This window comes from Harmonia axyridis, chromosome 3, assembly GCF_914767665.1.
Source record: "Harmonia axyridis chromosome 3, icHarAxyr1.1, whole genome shotgun sequence".
In the NCBI taxonomy this organism is placed as follows: Eukaryota; Metazoa; Arthropoda; class Insecta; order Coleoptera; family Coccinellidae; genus Harmonia; species Harmonia axyridis.
Window position 1 is genome coordinate 37,576,058 of NC_059503.1, and position 18,581 is coordinate 37,594,638.

The 18,581-nt window shown below is 40.8% G+C and overlaps 1 protein-coding gene across 1 annotated transcript; it reads left to right on the top strand.

Annotated features, from left to right (window-relative positions):
* The first annotated feature begins 1,877 nt into the window (after positions 1-1,877).
* Positions 1,878-14,858, top strand: LOC123676232 (piggyBac transposable element-derived protein 4-like). The gene is made up of 2 exons (XM_045612012.1): positions 1,878-4,070; positions 13,224-14,858. The coding sequence occupies exons 1-2, from the start codon at positions 3,471-3,473 to the stop codon at positions 14,523-14,525; spliced, it is 1,902 nt and encodes a 633-aa protein (XP_045467968.1). The 5' UTR covers positions 1,878-3,470; the 3' UTR covers positions 14,526-14,858.
* Positions 14,859-18,581: the final 3,723 nt, after the last annotated feature.

Consider the following 18,581-nt stretch of genomic DNA (forward strand, 5'->3'; position numbering starts at 1 on the left):
TATAGTGATGGTTATGTCTATGGATTCCCAGTCATTCGTATATTCTCTGGAATGGCATTGCTGATTTGTTAGCTAATGAGGGTAGATATCAAAGTGATCCCCCAAATATTCTTGGTGGACCCCAAGAACTTTGGCCAAGGTTTCTATCTGATCAAGCACAAAGGTGGAGAGATTAATTTTTGAATATATGTATCCATAAGGGTCGAATAAATGCATCATTCCTTAAAATCTATTCAGTTTATAGAACACCCTGGTTTGCAAAAATTTATCGTCCGCGCCGTTTCTTCACGACCATTCTTCGACTCAGGTCAGGCCACTGCCTCACCCCTTCACACTTATACGGGATAGGACTCAGAGAATCCGCTTTATGTGAGTGTGGCGTATTTGGGGATATTATACACATGTTTTTTTGGTTGCGAAAAAAACTTTTTTAACTGTAACGCTCTATACACCTTACACAACAACAAGAATAAAACCAAAAAACGAGATTCCATATAACAAAGACCCAGAAATTAAAAGTCTAAAACTAAAATTGGATTTTCTATTCATTGCAGCTACCAAAAAATCAGAATTAACAGAAGTTTATAAAAAACTAAAGAAGATATATGACAACACAATCAAGAATTTAAAAAAAATTACTACCCTAAAAAAATTAAATCATTCAACAACAAAACAAAAAGAACATGGAAAATCATAAAAAATTTGAAATCTAACTCCAACAACGAAACTCTCCTTACTCTTCCTACTGGCAATCCCCAAACTCTGGCAGATAATTTCAACAAATATTATGTTAATATGACTCCAAACCTGAATAAAGATCTACCGATAGGAGATAATAACTCCAAAATAAGGAAAAATGAATCACATCTGAAGAAATCAGAAAAACAGTTAGATCGATAAAAAATAAGTCTTCGAGGGGATACCATGAAATTCCAATGAACTTAGTAAAGGAAACAATTGAACCCATCACAGATATAATTGCTCACATGATTAACGTATCATTATTCAAAACCAAAAATTTGCAATATTTGGGAAATTACCAATTTGAAATTATTGCATGAAATGTTTTATGTGCACCACGTTGGGTAACTTTTTTTCAGGGTTTCGATATTCATGGGGGGGGGGTAATTACCCCCCATATTTTCAAAAATTTTTTCATAATTCTAATTTTATTCAGAAGACCTCTAAGTCTTTTAACTACATGACCCTGTACATGTTGACATATGTTGGTCCCATTTCAAGTTCATTCAATTATTATCCCGAGATACTTAATGGATTTAGTCTCTGGAATTTTAATTTCTGGACTTATTTCAAGATGCCCTATTGGACCAAAGGAATATGACGAAAAGGGCATGTATTTAGTCTTGTCAAGGTTCAAGGTAAGATTGTTCGATTGGAATGAATTCTGTAAATGTCTGAAATCCTTCTCTGCTTTATGTTTTAGATCTTCCCATGTATCCGCTCTGTAGTGTATGGCGGTGTCATCTGCAAAGCTAACTATACCGCCCTCACTTGTTCATCTGGACAAACTATTAATGTACCCTAAAAACTGAAGCGGACCGTTCCCTGAGGAACGCCGTAAGTTACTATCCTCGAAGAGTTCCTATCTCTACCTATATCAACAATCTGTTGGCGATTTATTAAGTAGCTCTTTAGTAGATCAAGACTTATGCCGCGGAAACCATAGTTCCACAGTTTATTTAGAAGCCTCTTATGACAGACAGTGTCAAAGGCTTTGGCGAGATACACGAATATGCACAAGCTTGGAATTTGTTCATCCAAGCATTCTTATATTTTTCCAATTAAATCTCCTATAGCATCTTCCGTGGAACTACCTTGTCTAAATCCATATTGGCTCTTCTCTAATATGCCTTTGCGCTCCAGAAACTTTAACATTCTTTTTTTCAAAATTTTTTCTATTATTTTAGACACATTTGAAATCAATGAAATCGGCCTATAGTTACATATTTCGGTCTTGTTTCCACCTTCATAAAGAGGTATTATGAGGCCTATCTTCAATATCTCTGGAAAAATACCATTTTCAAAACAACAATTGATAACATGGGAAAGGGGTTCGGAGATTTCTTTCATTATCTGTTTCAGTGCCTCTGCACGTATGACGTCGATTCCTGGCGACTTTCCATTTTTTAAACTTTCAATGATATTTTCGCCTTCCTTCGGATCTGTAGGACTAATAAACAAGTTTCATTCTGAAATTTATCCGTTTCTTCATTATTTTCAATATTTGGAATATTTTTGGCATATCGTTCTCCTACAGTGCTATAGTGCTCATTATGCTTCAGCAATGTCTTTTAGATTTTCCGAAGTACCTACCCTCAGTTATTTTTATCATATCAATCCTTGTTGCAAGTTTGATATCATTACATACTCTATGGGCATAATCCCATAAAGCCTTCGGTTCAGATTAATTTCTTGATATATATTTCTGAAAATAGGATTTTTTTGAGTTCCTTGTACATATTATTTTTTCATTTATTAATTTTAATAATGTTAATCCATAATAGTGTTATCCAGGAATTACGTTTGAAATTTATGTTTTCGATTTTCACATAAATGGTATTTTTTTATATAGTTTGTAAGAATGGTAATAAATGTTTCAGTAACTGAATCCACGCCTGTTTTCGTATACATTCCTTGCCAGGATTCATTCAGTAAGTCTTGTTTAAGTTGCTCATAATTCATGTAAATATTTTCTTTGTTCCGTGTCTAATTGTTTGGGTTGCACAGCTTTACCGCAAGATAGCATAATCGCGCTTTGGTCAGTTATTAAATAGCCAATCACACAGTCTGGAGAACTCTTCTAATTCCAACCCTTAGCATAAAAATGATCGAGACAAGAGCCGCTTGCTTGTCTAGTGCATTTGTTTATGAAGGATACAAATCCAAAGCTGTTCATAATATTTTTGTATTCCTCAGCAAAATCTTCATTGGTTAGAATATTAATATTAATGTCACCTACTATTACGTGCCTCTGACATGATTTTGTTTACAGATAGTTGTATGAGCTTTGATTGAACAGTTTGGTACACTGATGTGGAGATTTATATATGGCTGTTACCTTCATATCTTTATTGAATGCTCCCTTTATTGAAATGTCTATCGCTTTTGTTTTCCCGATTTCAACAATTTTATAATCGAATGTAAGGTTCTCTTTAACGTATAGACGACCACTCCGTCGTTCCTATTGTAACAACCTTCATTATAAATACAATTAACACGTTCGCGACATCGAGTGATTCACAAAGATACCCGTGTGGACGTTCAAATTCTTGACCATTTTCCGTCGTGTCCCACCGGTGGGTCACGACGTTCCCAAGTTATAATTGTCTCTCATAGTCGTCGTGTCCCACCGGTGGGTCACACAGGGCTTATATTAGCTCTGTGTGAACCAGCGGTCATTTGAGCACGCTAACATATGTTGGACTTTTTTTGTTTCAGATCATTGAAAAATGAGTTCAAGAGCTCGAAAAATAGTTTCATTAGCAGTGAAATCTTTGAACGAGGAAGATTCTCAACAGGCAACATCGTCTGCTGATCCAGACCCATCATCGCAGGAATCACCCTGCACCCGAAATTCTCCCTTACTTCCACAAGCAGCAGGTTCAAATCAAAGAAGCAGGGCATATATTATATCGTCTTCAGAATCTGAACCATTTGAGAGTTCTGAAGATTCATACAGACCTTCAGATGACGAGGTTGAAACTCCCAACGTGTTGTCAGAAAGTGAAGTATCAAGTGATGACGACAAAAATGATAATGGCAACGTTGCGGAAACAGACGATTTGGACAGGTGGGGACCTTGTACGGAACTGCCAGTCACTTTCCAATTCACTAGGCAAAGTGGTTTGAAAAAAGATAGCTTGGATTTGAATAAACCATTTGATATATATCAACAGTTTATAACAAATGAAATTATTGATCTTATTGTTTCGGAAACTAACAGATATGCATCGCAACTGAAGTCCAAACCACTTCGACCTCGATCATTATTGCACAAATGGGTAGACACAAACAGAGAAGAGATGCAAAGATTCTTGGCTGTTCTACTGATATAAAAGATATTCATAATTCATAAGCGAAGGACGTGTTTTGGAGATCTCCTATAGTTTAATTGAGTTTTCGGGTTAGTGCCTTCATCGTATGCTGTAAGACTTGTACAGTTATATTAGTGGACTTTAAGGTACGATATTTGTTTATTCCATTCCAAAGTTTTCACTGAGAAATAATTGATAGAAATGTCTATTTGTGGACATTGTGATGAAATTTTCGATCGTCGAAAATCGCCGGGCATCACATGCTCTGGCATGTGCGGTAAAATTTATCAGGTCAAATGTGTGGGAATTCCCTCTGATAACATATGTGGGGATTACAGATTCCTGCGTTACCATCATGGTGGCGCCGCCAACCAGGTTAACACTTCCCCCAACAGAGGGCGCAACAATCTGTTTAAGCCTACTGTGGGGATTACAGATTCCTGCGTTACCATCATGGTGGCGCCGCCAACCAGGTTAACACTTCCCCCAACAGAGGGCGCAACAATCTGTTTAAGCCTCGAAGTACACAACTTAAACGGAATACAAGCCGAAGATTTCCAGTCAAATAAACACCTACCTACCTTCTGTAGCATTTTGTGTATTATAATATATCTATTTGTATATTTTATTTTACTGTTTTATTTTTTCCCTGCTAACTAGGAGTAGGCAGATAGAGGCCTAGTTAGCGCATGTCCTGTTCTAGTTGTCCCGAGGTTAATCAGATTGAGGCCTGATTAAACCGCAGCACCGACCAAGTCGTCACGCTGTCCCAAAACTGGTGACCCCGATGTGATCAACGTCAACTATGAGTGACAGGGACGATTTGGTCGACTAACTCCAGATCGACAGACGCCAGGACGCCAGACGCCAAGATGCCGAACCCATCCGCCGCAGCACCCACTCCCGGAATACTCGCACGCCTCCAAATCCCGGCGTTCACCCCAGAGGACCCAGAAGTATGGTTTCAGCAGGTCGAGTGGTCACTTGAAGATGTCGGGCTAACAGCCAGCTTGGCTAAATTCCGTCAGGTGGTAAAATCTCTCGACGGAAGGTACGCGAAAGAGGTCCGCGACCTGATCATCAACCCTCCCAGCCAAAAGCCGTACGAGACGCTGAAGGAGCAGCTTCTCCAACGCCTGGGGAAATCACAGGCCCAAAAGACGCGACAACTTCTGGAGAAAGTCGAAATTGGAGACAGGAAGCCTTCCCAGTTCCTGCGATACCTCCAACAGCTCGCTGGGGACAACGCCGCAGACGAGATCGTCCGCGCCTTGTGGATGGAGCGGATCAACCCCCTCGCTCGCGCCAGCATCGCCGCGCAGGCTGGCCAACCCAATGTCACCCTGGACGACCTGGCCAAGACCGCAGATTGCGTAATGGAAGCGCTAGGTACTGTCGCGCCGCAGCAAGTATCTGCGGTATCACCTCGGGTGTCACAAAGCAAATCACAGCTTTGTGAAGTGTTGGAGAGGTTGTCGGTACGCCTCGACGAACAAAGTCGCGAGTTAAACGATCTTCGTGCGGAAGTGCGCGGTCACTCGCGGAACCACGATGGTCCTACATCGCGTACTACAGGGAAACGGCAAAGGCAGTCGCTGAACGTGGCAGGCGACGGCTGCCCCAACACACGCCGCTTGTTTTTGAGGGACCGAAACAGTGGAGAAAACTTTTTGATCGACACCGGCGCAGACTTGTGCGTGTTTCCGCGACGTCTAGTGAAAGGCCGACGGGTAAAAACCGGTTACGAGCTAACCGCGGCTAACGGTAGTGCGATCGATACGTATGGCTCAATTCCACTGACCCTTAACCTCGGTCTCCGCCGTGATTTCGCGTGGAATTTCGTCATAGCGGACGTGTCCAAGGCCATCATCGGGGTGGACTTTTTAACCCATTACGACCTCCTCGTGGATCTGCGCAACGGACTCTTACTTGACCGATCCACGAGTCTCAGTGTCACGGGACGGGACTCCAAGTGCGCGACTATCGCCGGAATCCGAACATCCGCAGGCGATACGCGATATCACGCGTTGCTCCAGCAGTTCCCGGAGCTGACGCGCCCCGATGGCGCTTGCAAAGCAGCGGATGTGAAACACCGTACAGTGCATCACATCCACACCACACAAGGACAACCCGTCTTCCAGAAGCCACGTCGCCTAGCCGCGGACCGTTACCTCGCCGCTAGGAAGGAATTCGAATCCATGCTTCAATTGGGGATTTGTCGCCCATCGAAGAGCAGTTGGGCTTCGCCACTCCACATGGTGCCAAAGAAGGGAGACGAATGGCGCCCTTGTGGAGACTACCGGGGACTAAACGCGCGCACTTTACCAGACCGGTATCCAGTGCGCCACATCCAGGACTTCGCCCAAATGCTCCGTGGAAAGTCAATTTTCTCCACCATTGACCTGGTACGAGCGTACCATCACATCCCGGTGGCCCCTGAAGACGTGGAGAAGACGGCCATCACCACTCCGTTCGGATTATTCGAATTCCCGGCAATGAGCTTTGGACTACGAAACGCCGCTCAGACATTCCAGCGGTTCATCGACGAGGTTCTCCGGGGACTCGACTTCGTATATGCCTATATTGACGACCTACTGGTGGCCTCCTCGTCCGAGGAAGAGCATCATGAACACCTACGCATTCTATTCGAACGTCTCCAGCGGTACGGAATTGTCGTCAATTCAGCGAAATGTTACTTTGGCGCTAAGGAAGTAAAGTTCTTGGGGTACCTAGTATCTGGTGATGGAACAAAACCACTCCCCGAGAAAGTCGCTGCCATCCGCGAATATCCCAGGCCAACAACAGCAAAAGATCTACGACAATTCCTTGGCATGTTGAACTTCTACAGGCGTTTCATGCCCGGAACTGCTAAGACCCAGGCACCACTCAATGACCTGCTCCAAGGAAACATCAAAAAGAAGGCACCAGTGAATTGGAACAACTACGCTGATGCCGCATTCGCCGCATGCAAGGAAGAACTTGCAAAAGCGACACTTCTGGCACACCCCGAACTTGGCGCCGAGGTTTCATTGGTTTGTGATGCATCGGACCACACCATTGGAGCTGCACTGCATCAACGGGTTGGCAACGAGTGGGAACCACTCGGTTTTTTTTCGAAGAAGCTGGCTGGCGCTGAGTGCAAGTACAGCGCCTACGATCGGGAACTCCTGGCCATCTACAAGTCGGTCAAGTACTTCCGACACATGGTTGAAGGACGCCACTTCTTCATTTTAACTGACCATAAGCCGTTGACCTTCGCCTTCAGTCAAAAGTCCGATCAATGCTCCCCACGCCGATACCGCCACCTGGACTTCATCGGGCAGTTCACCACAGATATCCGGCATATATCCGGAAAAGAAAACGTCGTCGCAGATGCCCTTTCCAGGGTGGACGAGATCGCAGCACCACTCGACTTCGAGGCCCTCGCAGCATCCCAGCAATGTGACCCAGAGCTCCAGGAGTTCCGCCAGAAGCAAGACTCTGGCTTACTTCTACGCCAAGTCACGATACCAGGATCCAACGCTGCCGTCTTCTGCGATATATCCACCACTAAGGCACGACCCTTCCTGACGGCTCCATTCCGGAAACCAGCTTTTGACGCCATCCACGGCCTGTCCCATCCAGGCGCCAAGGCCACCACAAAGCTGATGAGCCAACGATACGTCTGGCCCTCCATCTCCAAAGATTGCCGAGCGTGGTCCCGAGTCTGCATCCAGTGCCAGCGGTCAAAAGTGTCACGACATGTTTCGTCTCCGATAGGTAACTTTACACCGCCGTCGAGCCGTTTCGAACATGTGCACATCGACCTGATCGTGATGCCATTTTCAAAAGGATATCGGTATTGCCTCACCTGCGTCGATCGATTTTCTCGATGGCCAGAAGCGATACCGCTCCAAGACCAGACAGCAGAAACCGTCGCCCGAGCATTTTACACTAACTGGGTTGCCAGGTTTGGCGTCCCGCTCCGGGTAACTACAGACCAAGGACGTCAATTCGAGTCCTACCTATTTCGCTGCTTGAACAAGCTACTAGGGACGGACCACCTCAGAACCACGGCGTACCACCCGGCCGCCAACGGAATGGTCGAGCGACTCCACCGTCAGCTCAAAGCTTCCATTAAATGCTTGGACTCTGACACATGGGTCCACACACTACCCACTGCACTACTGGGGATCCGCGCCGCTTGGAAAGAAGATCTCCAATCCACCGCTGCTGAGATGATATACGGAGAACCACTCCGTCTTCCTGGTGAGTTCCTGGGTTCGACGTCGACGATGAACCTGGATAACTCCGACGATTTCGTTCGCGACCTGCGCCAGCACTTTCAGGCGCTCCGACCAGTCAGTGGCACCAGGCACGGTGAGCGGAAGATCTTCGTCTTTAAAGATCTCGCCACCGCATCCCACGTCTTCGTAAGGCACGACGCCGTTCGGCGTCCGCTCCAGCACCCCTACGATGGACCGTTTGAGGTGGTTTCTCGAGCCGAAAAGCACTACACCCTCCGAATTCACGGTACCAACGTCCCGGTCTCGATCGACAGGCTGAAACCAGCCTACATCGCGGTCAGCGAAAATTCACCGGAGGACGCTGTAAATTCGAACAAGGACGATGAAGACGAAGGAATTCTTCTCTTTGTACCAGGCGAGAACTCACCCCCGGCCCAACAACCCATCCCACCTGCTCCAGCAGAACCAGAGGCAGCAACGCAAGCGCCAGCAGTACGACGACCTTACACGACCAGATCAGGTCGGCAAGTTCATTTCCCCGAGCGTTTCCAGGCGGGGATGTAATATATCGTTAATCACTAGCAAGGGGGTACTGTGGGGATTACAGATTCCTGCGTTACCATCATGGTGGCGCCGCCAACCAGGTTAACACTTCCCCCAACAGAGGGCGCAACAATCTGTTTAAGCCTCGAAGTACACAACTTAAACGGAATACAAGCCGAAGATTTCCAGTCAAATAAACACCTACCTACCTTCTGTAGCATTTTGTGTATTATAATATATCTATTTGTATATTTTATTTTACTGTTTTATTTTTTCCCTGCTAACTAGGAGTAGGCAGATAGAGGCCTAGTTAGCGCATGTCCTGTTCTAGTTGTCCCGAGGTTAATCAGATTGAGGCCTGATTAAACCGCAGCACCGACCAAGTCGTCACGCTGTCCCAAAACATACAATGTTTGAAAACACCTGGTTTTTGTTGGTATTGCCCTGGTTGTTATAAAATCCGAAATAAATACGAGGAATACATCAAGGGATCTTTCGATTCAAAACTGAACCAAATGCTTGGTGGATTCAAGGATATGTTCAATGACCTTTTAATTAAGATTTCCAATCAGGCTGAAGAAACTTTTTCGAAAATTTGTTTTACACCTCAATCTACGGAACCTAGTTATTCAAACGCAGTCAAATCTAAATCAATGATTGTTATTAAACCTAGGGACACTAGTCAAACCAATTCCAGAACAAAACGTGACATTATGAAGAATATAGATCCAGTAGATTTGAATTTGAAGGTTTCACAGGTCAAGCAGGTCAAGGATGGTGGTCTATTTATCAGCTGTGAAGACTCCGAGGGTGCCGACAACATCAAGAAAATTGTTCGTGAGAAACTTTCACCTGACTATCGAGTTTCCGATGTGAAGAAATTTCTTCCAAAAGTAAAAATTGTTGGTCTAGACGAAAATTATCCAGCTGATGAGATTGTGAAGTTTCTGAGAGGTCAAAATAATATAATTTCTAATAGCTCTCATCTGAGAGTATTAAAAACTTGGGCCACAAATAAAAATTCTGAGATTTTTCAAGCAATCATTGAGATGGATGCCGATACTTATACTATGGTGATGAAGCAAGGAAAACTTTTTGTGAATTTTGATGTTTGTTCTGTGTATGATGCCACAGAGTTAATGATTTGTTACAATTGTAGTGGCTTCAATCATGGTCAATCAAAATGTTCTCATAACACGGCCTGTCCAAGATGTGCCGGTGACCATTGTTTAAATAGTTGTACGAGTTCTGTTCGAAAGTGTATTAATTGCTTTAATGCTAAATTGAATGATTTTGAGCATGCTGCCTGGGATGCCGGAAAATGTCCTATATATTCAAAAAAATTCAACAATTTAAAATCATCTTTGTTTGCTAATAAATAACAATCAATGCCCAATGGGTTTTTTGGAGGTTTTCTTGCATCTCAGTCAGCGGACCTGCATTTTTACTATCAAAATGTGAGGGGTTTAAGGTCGAAATTGCATACTATTTATGATAGAATTTCTCAATGTGACTACGATATTATATGTTTAACTGAGACCTGGCTCTCTTCTGATGTTTCAAGCTCGGAAATCTGTAGTGATCAGTATATTTTGTATAGAAAGGACCGTAGCTTTGGCCTCACAACCGCGACGAGGGGTGGTGGAGTTCTGATTGCGGTGCGTTCAGATTTAAAGGTTAGCTATCTTGATCTCAGCTGCATAACCGAAGTCTTTCATAACATTGATATTTTTGGTTTGAAGGTGACAGAGCGAGGTTCTAATTTATATATTTTCACCATTTATATACCCCCTAGTTCCAGACTTGAACAATATGAAGAACTCTTCGATGCTGTCTCGAGCTTACCATATTTGCTTCTGGATGATGGCAGTCTCATTATTCTTGGAGATTTTAATATTCCTGAATATGTGGATTGTCAATTATCTTCTTCCCATGTTGTAGGTAAGGTTGAAGCTTTGAGGGGACTTTTGAACTATATGGACTTGCGTCAATTCAATGATATTGTAAATATAAATGGAAAACTTTTGGATCTTGTTTGTTGTCGACGTCAGGTCCTCGTTGTGAAGTCTAATTCTTCTCTTGTTCCTGTAGATGCTCATCATCCTCCTCTGGAGTTTTCTCTGACTTTGACATCAAGACAGCCTAAAGATAAAATAAAGGAAGGTGGTTCCAAGAGATTCAATTTCAGAAGAGCTAACCTCTCGTTACTCTATGACTATCTGCTGAATACTAACTGGGATTTCTTGACTGAATATGATGATATTAATTTGGCTTGTGTAGGATTCTATGAAAACCTGAATTGCATACTGACAGCATGTGTTCCCAAAACAGCGGGTAAAAGGTCCCTGTACCCACCTTGGTTCACTAATGAAATTATTTTTAGGTTAAAATCCAAAGATAGATGTCGACGTAGCTATAAATCTACAGGTTGCATTTCATTCCTGGAGGAGTTCGAGAGGCTTCGCAGAGATCTGAAGAATGAGATATCGGTTGCTCGAGCCAGTTTCTGTCGTGAGGCTGAGGATGATTTGTCTAGGGATCCATCTAAATTTTGGGCTTATCTGAATAAAATTAAAGGAAGTTCATCTGTTCCGGGATCGATGAAATTTAATGGTTCCGTTTTATCGACGCCTCAAGATGTTGCTGATGCTTTTGCGACTTTTTTCGAATCTGCTTTTGTAAGCTCTTCTAGACATCAACAAAATCATGTTGGCCAGGGCTGTTTTGAGCAAACTCTTCCTATTCCAGATATAAGTGAAGATAATGTGTTAAAATGTTTGAAAGAGTGCAAGAGCAGCATGACTGCTGGACCTGATGAAATACCATCCTTTTTATTGAGGGACTGCGCCATCATTTTCGTAAAGCCTTTGACCACGCTTTTGAAGCTATCACTCTCTAGACTCTGCTTTCCGGGTATTTGGAAGGAGGGGAAAGTGTGCCCTGTTTTCAAGAATGGCTGCAAGGAAGACGTGGAGAACTATAGACCCATTGTCATTTTGAGCAATTTCAGTAAGGTTTTCGAACGTGTATTATATGATATAATTTATGCACACGTAAAATGCAGAATAAATGATAGTCAGCACGGTTTTATTAGAGGTCGGTCCACTGTAACGAACTTGACTTGTTTGACTCAGTATCTGTGCACTGCTTTGGATGAGTCCTCCCAAGTGGATGTTATATATACGGACTTTTCCAAGGCGTTTGACAGGCTAGACCATGGAGTTATTCTGACAAAGTTGTCTTCTTTTGGTTTAACAACGAATTTCGTCCTTTTTCTAGAATCTTATCTTACAAATAGAAAATTGTTCGTTCAGTGTTCCGGATTCAGGTCATTTGATTTCTTAGCATCATCTGGAGTTCCGCAGGGTTCTAATTTGGGGCCTCTGCTGTTTATGTTATTTATGAATGATTTGAATTCATTTTTGCTCTGCCGGTTTCTTTTGTATGTTGATGATTGTAAGTTGTTTCGCAGAATTGGTTCCATCCATGATTGTTGGGATCTTCAGAGCGACATTGATAAACTGATTGATTGGTGTAGAAGAAACTTGCTTTCATTAAATATCAAAAAGTGCAATGTGATATCCTTTGGTCGTGGAAAATCTAAAATTCATTTTCAGTACAACATTGAAGGCAGCGTTTTAAACAGAGTGACTGAATGTAGAGATCTGGGAGTTTTATTTGATCAGGGGCTGACTTTTGTGCCACATGTGAGTGCAGTTGTCTCGGAGGGACTCAGGACTCTCGGTTTCGTTCTCAGAAACTCCAAATACTTGTTCGAATCTCGAACCCTTTTCCTCCTTTTTACGGCGCTTGTGAGGTCAAAGCTAGAGTATGGATGTGTAGTGTGGAGCCCTGGTTATAAAGTTCACATTGATAGTTTGGAGAAAATACAGAGGCGATTTTTGAAGTGCGTTTGTTTCAAAATTGATGGCATGTATCCAAATCGTGGCATACCACAGGAATATTTATTCAATAGATTTCATGTGAACTCCCTAGAAGTGCGCCGTGTTTACTTGAGAATTCTTTTCCTACATAATATTATAAGTTCTCAAATTGATTGCCCTTACTTGCTAGCCTCAGTGGATTGGCACGTTCCAAGGCTGCCTGTTCGAAATGTAACCACGTTCTACCTTCCTTTTCCGCGTACAAACGTACTTCGATTTTCGCCTCTGTTCAGAATGTGTCAAGATTTTTGCAATGTTCAGAATATTTTAGACATTTTTTGCTGTACTCATTTTGATATAAGAAGGGCTGTTTTAGAGTCGCAATTTCTTTAAGAAGCTATCTGCATATATACTATTTTGTATTGTTTATTGTAATTTTGTATTTTTCCCCATTCTGTAATTGGCTTAGGCTGTAGATGGGTGTAGTAATTAAATAAAAATAAATAAATAAATAAATTATGGGCATCAATGAACTTCCAAAAATGCGCTTATATTGGTCAAACGACGAAATGTATGGAAACGATCTGATCAAGAAAACCATGACACGGAACCGATTTGATATGATGTTGAGGTGTTTACATTTTACAGATAACACTGATCCCGAAGCCAATGCCGACAGGCTCTCTAAAATAAAAACTGTCGTTGAGCTAATTTGTCGCCAATTCCAAGAGACACTTACACCAAACGAAGAGGTCGTGATAGATGAAAGTATGGTGCCTTGGAGAGGCAGGTTAGTATTCCGGCAGTACCTTCCTGCGAAATCACATAAATATGGTGTGAAAATATATAAAGTGTGTACAACAGAAGGGTACACCTATGACTTGCGAATCTACGCCGGAAAAAACATTTCAACTGGTGTCACAGCACAAAATGGGAAGGGACACACATATAACATCTGTATGGACTTACTGAAAGACCTCAAACATGAGGGACGCATATTATATATTGATAACTTTTACACCAGTGTGCAACTGTGTCGCGATCTTCTGCAATCTCACACATATGTGTGTGGAACTCTACGCAGTAATCGAAAGGGAAATCCGAAAACAGTGTGCACGAAAAAACTGAAGAGGGGAGAAGTTTATGGCCAACAGAATCAAGATGGAATTCGTGTATTGAAGTGGGTAGATAAACGACCTGTTTTGATGATTAGTTCTGTTCCGGCTCATGCAGCTTGCCTAGTACCAACGGGTAGGAAAAACCGAAATGGAGATGATATAGTCAAACCACATGCAATTATTGCTTATAACAAAGCAAAAAAAGGTGTTGATGTTTCGGACCAGATGTCCTCTTACTACACTTGTCTGAGAAAAAGCCTAAAATGGTATAAGAAAGTTATATTTGAGATTATGCTCGGAACATGTATTGTGAATGCTTGGGTTTTACACAACAATTACAACAAAGGTGGAAAAAAAATGGACATGCTTAGGTTCAGAGAAAACGTTATTCATGGGTTGCTGAACCAAGGAGATGCAACTACTAGTGCAGATATACAAGGTGGAGGCGATGGACCCATGAATGAGAATTTGGAGCACTCAAGAAAGAGAAAGCGGTCGAAGTCGCAACATAAGATTGGGAAGTATGAAGGGAGTGCAAGAAAAAACAGAAGAAGGTGCAGTGCTTGCTACAAACGTATCCAACAAGAGATGGGTTCCAAAGAGGCGAGAGTAAAAGCAAAAAAAGTGCTTACATATTGTGTTGATTGTGATGAAAAACCAACTCTCTGTATCTCTTGTTTCAATGAACTACACAAATAGATGCAGTTTATTTTCATTTTCACGTAAAAAATTATTGAGTTTTGAGAAAAATAATTATGTTTTTATAATTTTTATATGTTATGAAAGAATGATGTTACTTTTATTTTTGTTAAATATATTATGCTTTCGTCTGTTGTTCCAGAAATAAAACATTTTTTGGCATTATGGCCTTATTTTTTATCCAAATTTCACAATTCCAAAACCACACTGCACATAGCTTCATGTACTTCACCTGCAGCCGTAGCTACAATTTCAAAGATCTACCTAGAAAATGCAGAGATATATTTGGCTAAATAAACTGAACACAGCGTGACCCACCGGTGGGTCACGAACGGCCAATAGTAATAACCAGTGTGACCCACCGGTCACCCACCGGTGGGTCACGAACGGCCAATAGTAATAACCAGTGAGACCCACCGGTGGGTCACAACGTCGCGAACGTGTTAAATCCATTTAACTGAAATAGATTACAATTTTAGTTTTGAAATGTTTCAGTGAGTGCAATGATTCCATAATCCAAGGATAAATACTCTAGAAATATGATCAATTCAGGAAAATTTAAATTTAAGCTACGTATATTTACATGCAATATGTTGAAATTATTATTCAATTTTAATTTATAGTTTTTTAAGTCATTAATATCTACTATGATAGTATCATATGCTGAGCAGTCATAATCCCTTATATAGCGGTTCATTTTGAAAGATAGTAAAACTACAAACACATGTAAGGATATTTGATATTGACAGTTTATTTTTAGTTATTTCCTATTGGAATTTATTCATTGAAGTAATTTTATTTTCTGAGTTAAACTTATTGAAATTAATACCATTTTCTGCTTCCTGTACTATTGGGCAGATCTATTTCTTGGTCTCAACCTTGTGAACATTCTAGTTCCGACAGAGGATTTCGGAGTAACTTTTCCATATTGGTTCTGTTTCTTCTTTAGTCCTGTTTGTGACGCACTTGCTTCTTCCAAAGTTTTTGTATCCTCCCTAAAATTAATAGAAAGTTACTTAGAAAATCGAACACAAAGAGTCATAATTACAACAAATAGGAAAACATATATATCCACAGATGAAGAACTAACGATGGGAGTCATACAGGGGAGTATACTTAGGACCCCTTCTCTTCATTGTTTACATCAATGACCTTCCTGATATATTACAAATTCAAGAAATATCGGAAGAAATCCCCAAATCATGTAAAACCAACATCACGATTTATGCTGATGACACAAATGTTCTGACATCGGCGGACGACGTACGTACAGTTACACACAATGCAAATAACATCTTCAGCAGAGTAGAAAAACAGTGCCCGAACAAGAGACTTAAGTTGAAGGCTGATAAAACAGAATGTACCATCTTCCACACCGAAAGAACAAAATACATAATAACCGAACATATATCACTAGGTAACATATAGATAGTACCCACAGGAAGAGTTAAATTCTTGGGAATCTGGTAACACAATAACATGAAGTGGAAATCACACATTGAAAATTTGAAAAAAAAAAAACTCAATTCAGTCATCTATACTTTTAACTTTATGAGGCACCATGTTCGAAAAAATGTAATGGAGATATTGTACTCTGCCAATTTCCAGTCGCTCATCTCTTATGGAATTTTATTATGGGGAAACAGCACACTGCAAAACAGAATATTTCCAACGTACAATCGAACTCTGAGAGCAATTTACAGTATAAAGTACTGTAGTAAATCGGATATTTGGAAATTATTGGAACTATTGGAATTATTATGCAGAGGGAATATACGTTAAATTCAAAAGAGCGATCGCGACTTGTGTAAACCGATCTTAGTTTAGAAGCCGGATGTTTTATTTTTCAATTATTGCTTTTCTTAATTACCGTCTCCAGACGTCTCGACACCACGTTGGTGAAATCGATATATCTTCCACGGATAAGAAAGAATAAACTAAATATTAGCTTATCTAAGTTCAGTAAATGCGTTTTGATCACATATGACACAGCAGAAAATCCGTTAGGCTGTAGGCATATTCGAAGTATGGTTCTAGCTGAGACAGCAGAAAAATTTGCTTGAGCTGGTGGGGTCTGTTAACGAAAAATGAAGAAGGAATGATGAGGCTTAAGTTTTTGGTCAGTATCGCTTAGGGTCTTTTATTGAGAAGGGTTGAGAATTCGAACGTCGGTCACGAAACCGGACAATTTCTTTTCAATAACAGAGTAATATTTAAGTTAAGGATAAGTTAAATAGATGGTAAATTGGTATATGTGTGAGTTTTCGGGATTTTAAGTATTCAGGAAAAGGGATTGTTTTGGCTCTGAGAAAGGAAGAATTAGGTCAGAAATAGAAAAATAGGGATTATTATTTTTTGGATAAAGTTTAGAATTTGTTTTGGAATAAATTAGGTTAGATCGGAGTTCGCGGATCGGGAGGTAAGTTATTATAAAAGGAATTACACTTTCGAGTGAACAGTTTAAAGAAATTAAAACTAGGTTTAGGCAGGGCCTAAAATACTCACCTAGCATCGCGGGATAAGGGCAAGTCTTTTGGCTATTTAGTTTTTATTTCAATTGTTGATGTTTGAATGTTTTTTCGATGAAAAAAAAGTTTATTTGAGTAGTCCCGATTCTCCCAAGTTCAAAGTTGGTATTTTGTTTCTTTTGGTTGAATAACAGATTATTTGAGACATTTTTTTGTTTTTTTTTTAAAGTTTTGGCCGTTGAGTCAACATAGAAATTTCGGGGATATTGTAATTTCTAATATTTTCATTTTTCTTTATTATATTTAGTCTTAAAATTTAAATCGACTTTTATTGATCCAGTAAACTAATCCTGTCCCTAGAGAAAGAAAGTCAACTAAAAAGACCTGTCCATTGAAGCGACGGGCCGGACTCACACATAACATCTTTGTGAATTTATATAATTATTAATTCTCCGAGACCTCTGGAAAGCCGCTCTTCCAGGGGTTAAAAGAACATCCCAACCGGAGATAAGTGAACGTTGGTCAACATTCTCTGACTAACCCGTTCATGACAGTACCGGGAATCGAGTAGGGGTGTTTTCAGGAGGGAGGGTATTTTGACTTTGACAGCAATCTATGGACTATGATGCTCAGTTTTTCTTCTCAGCAACAGGGAACTATTTGAACAATACAGAAACCAACATAATTCAAGGAGAACATATCCATAAATATACCCCAGAAGACAACTATCACTCATACAAAGTAGCACGGATGAAGATCTACAACTCCCTGTTCAGAAACCTTCATGTTATAAGTAACGTAAAAATATTTAAAAAAGAACTAACCAAGCACCTTATGAAGAATGCAGAGATAATTTATAAATCTAAGATGACTTATATTGGACTTGTCATCTCTTCTTTGTTAACAATGATTATAGAGGATTAATTGAGCCGTTTATTTTGAAAGTGACCTAACTCCGTTTTTCAATTTTCTGCCGGTTACCTTGTTTACATGTATAACTTCATGTTATTTATCAGTGACGCACTTCAGATTGCTTATATTCAGAGAAAATACGATACATTTTTTACACATAAGTTTTCCGAATTAATTGAATTACTGAGCCGTGTAGTTCGAAACGCAAAACTTTCAATATCTCGATTTGAAGATAAATGGAGTTAGGCCACTTTCAAAATAAGCGGCTCAACTATTATTATTTTTAGCCAAAAACTAGATGTGCTAGATCAGCTGCTTACCTTTGTGAGTAAAAGTAGGTTATTACTGTAGCAAGTATGGATACGATTACCTAGATTCGACACTTCCCCTGTTTCTTTCCTATATTGCTCATTCTGACCCCTTTTCCTCATACTTAATGCTTATAGAATTCTCTAATCAAAGAATTTTCCTTCTTTTCTCGAACTTATTGAAATCACCCTTAGAAAATCAGTCCTGGGATTGGATCTCCAAGACTCCTGTTGCCCCAGGACCCAGGATCAAGACTGACATTCCGATATTGGGTTCATAATCTCTCAGGCTGAGCCCATATTCAGATCTGTTAAAGAAGAAGAATAATAATAACCATTTTGATTTTTTTCTTGTATAAACAAACCTA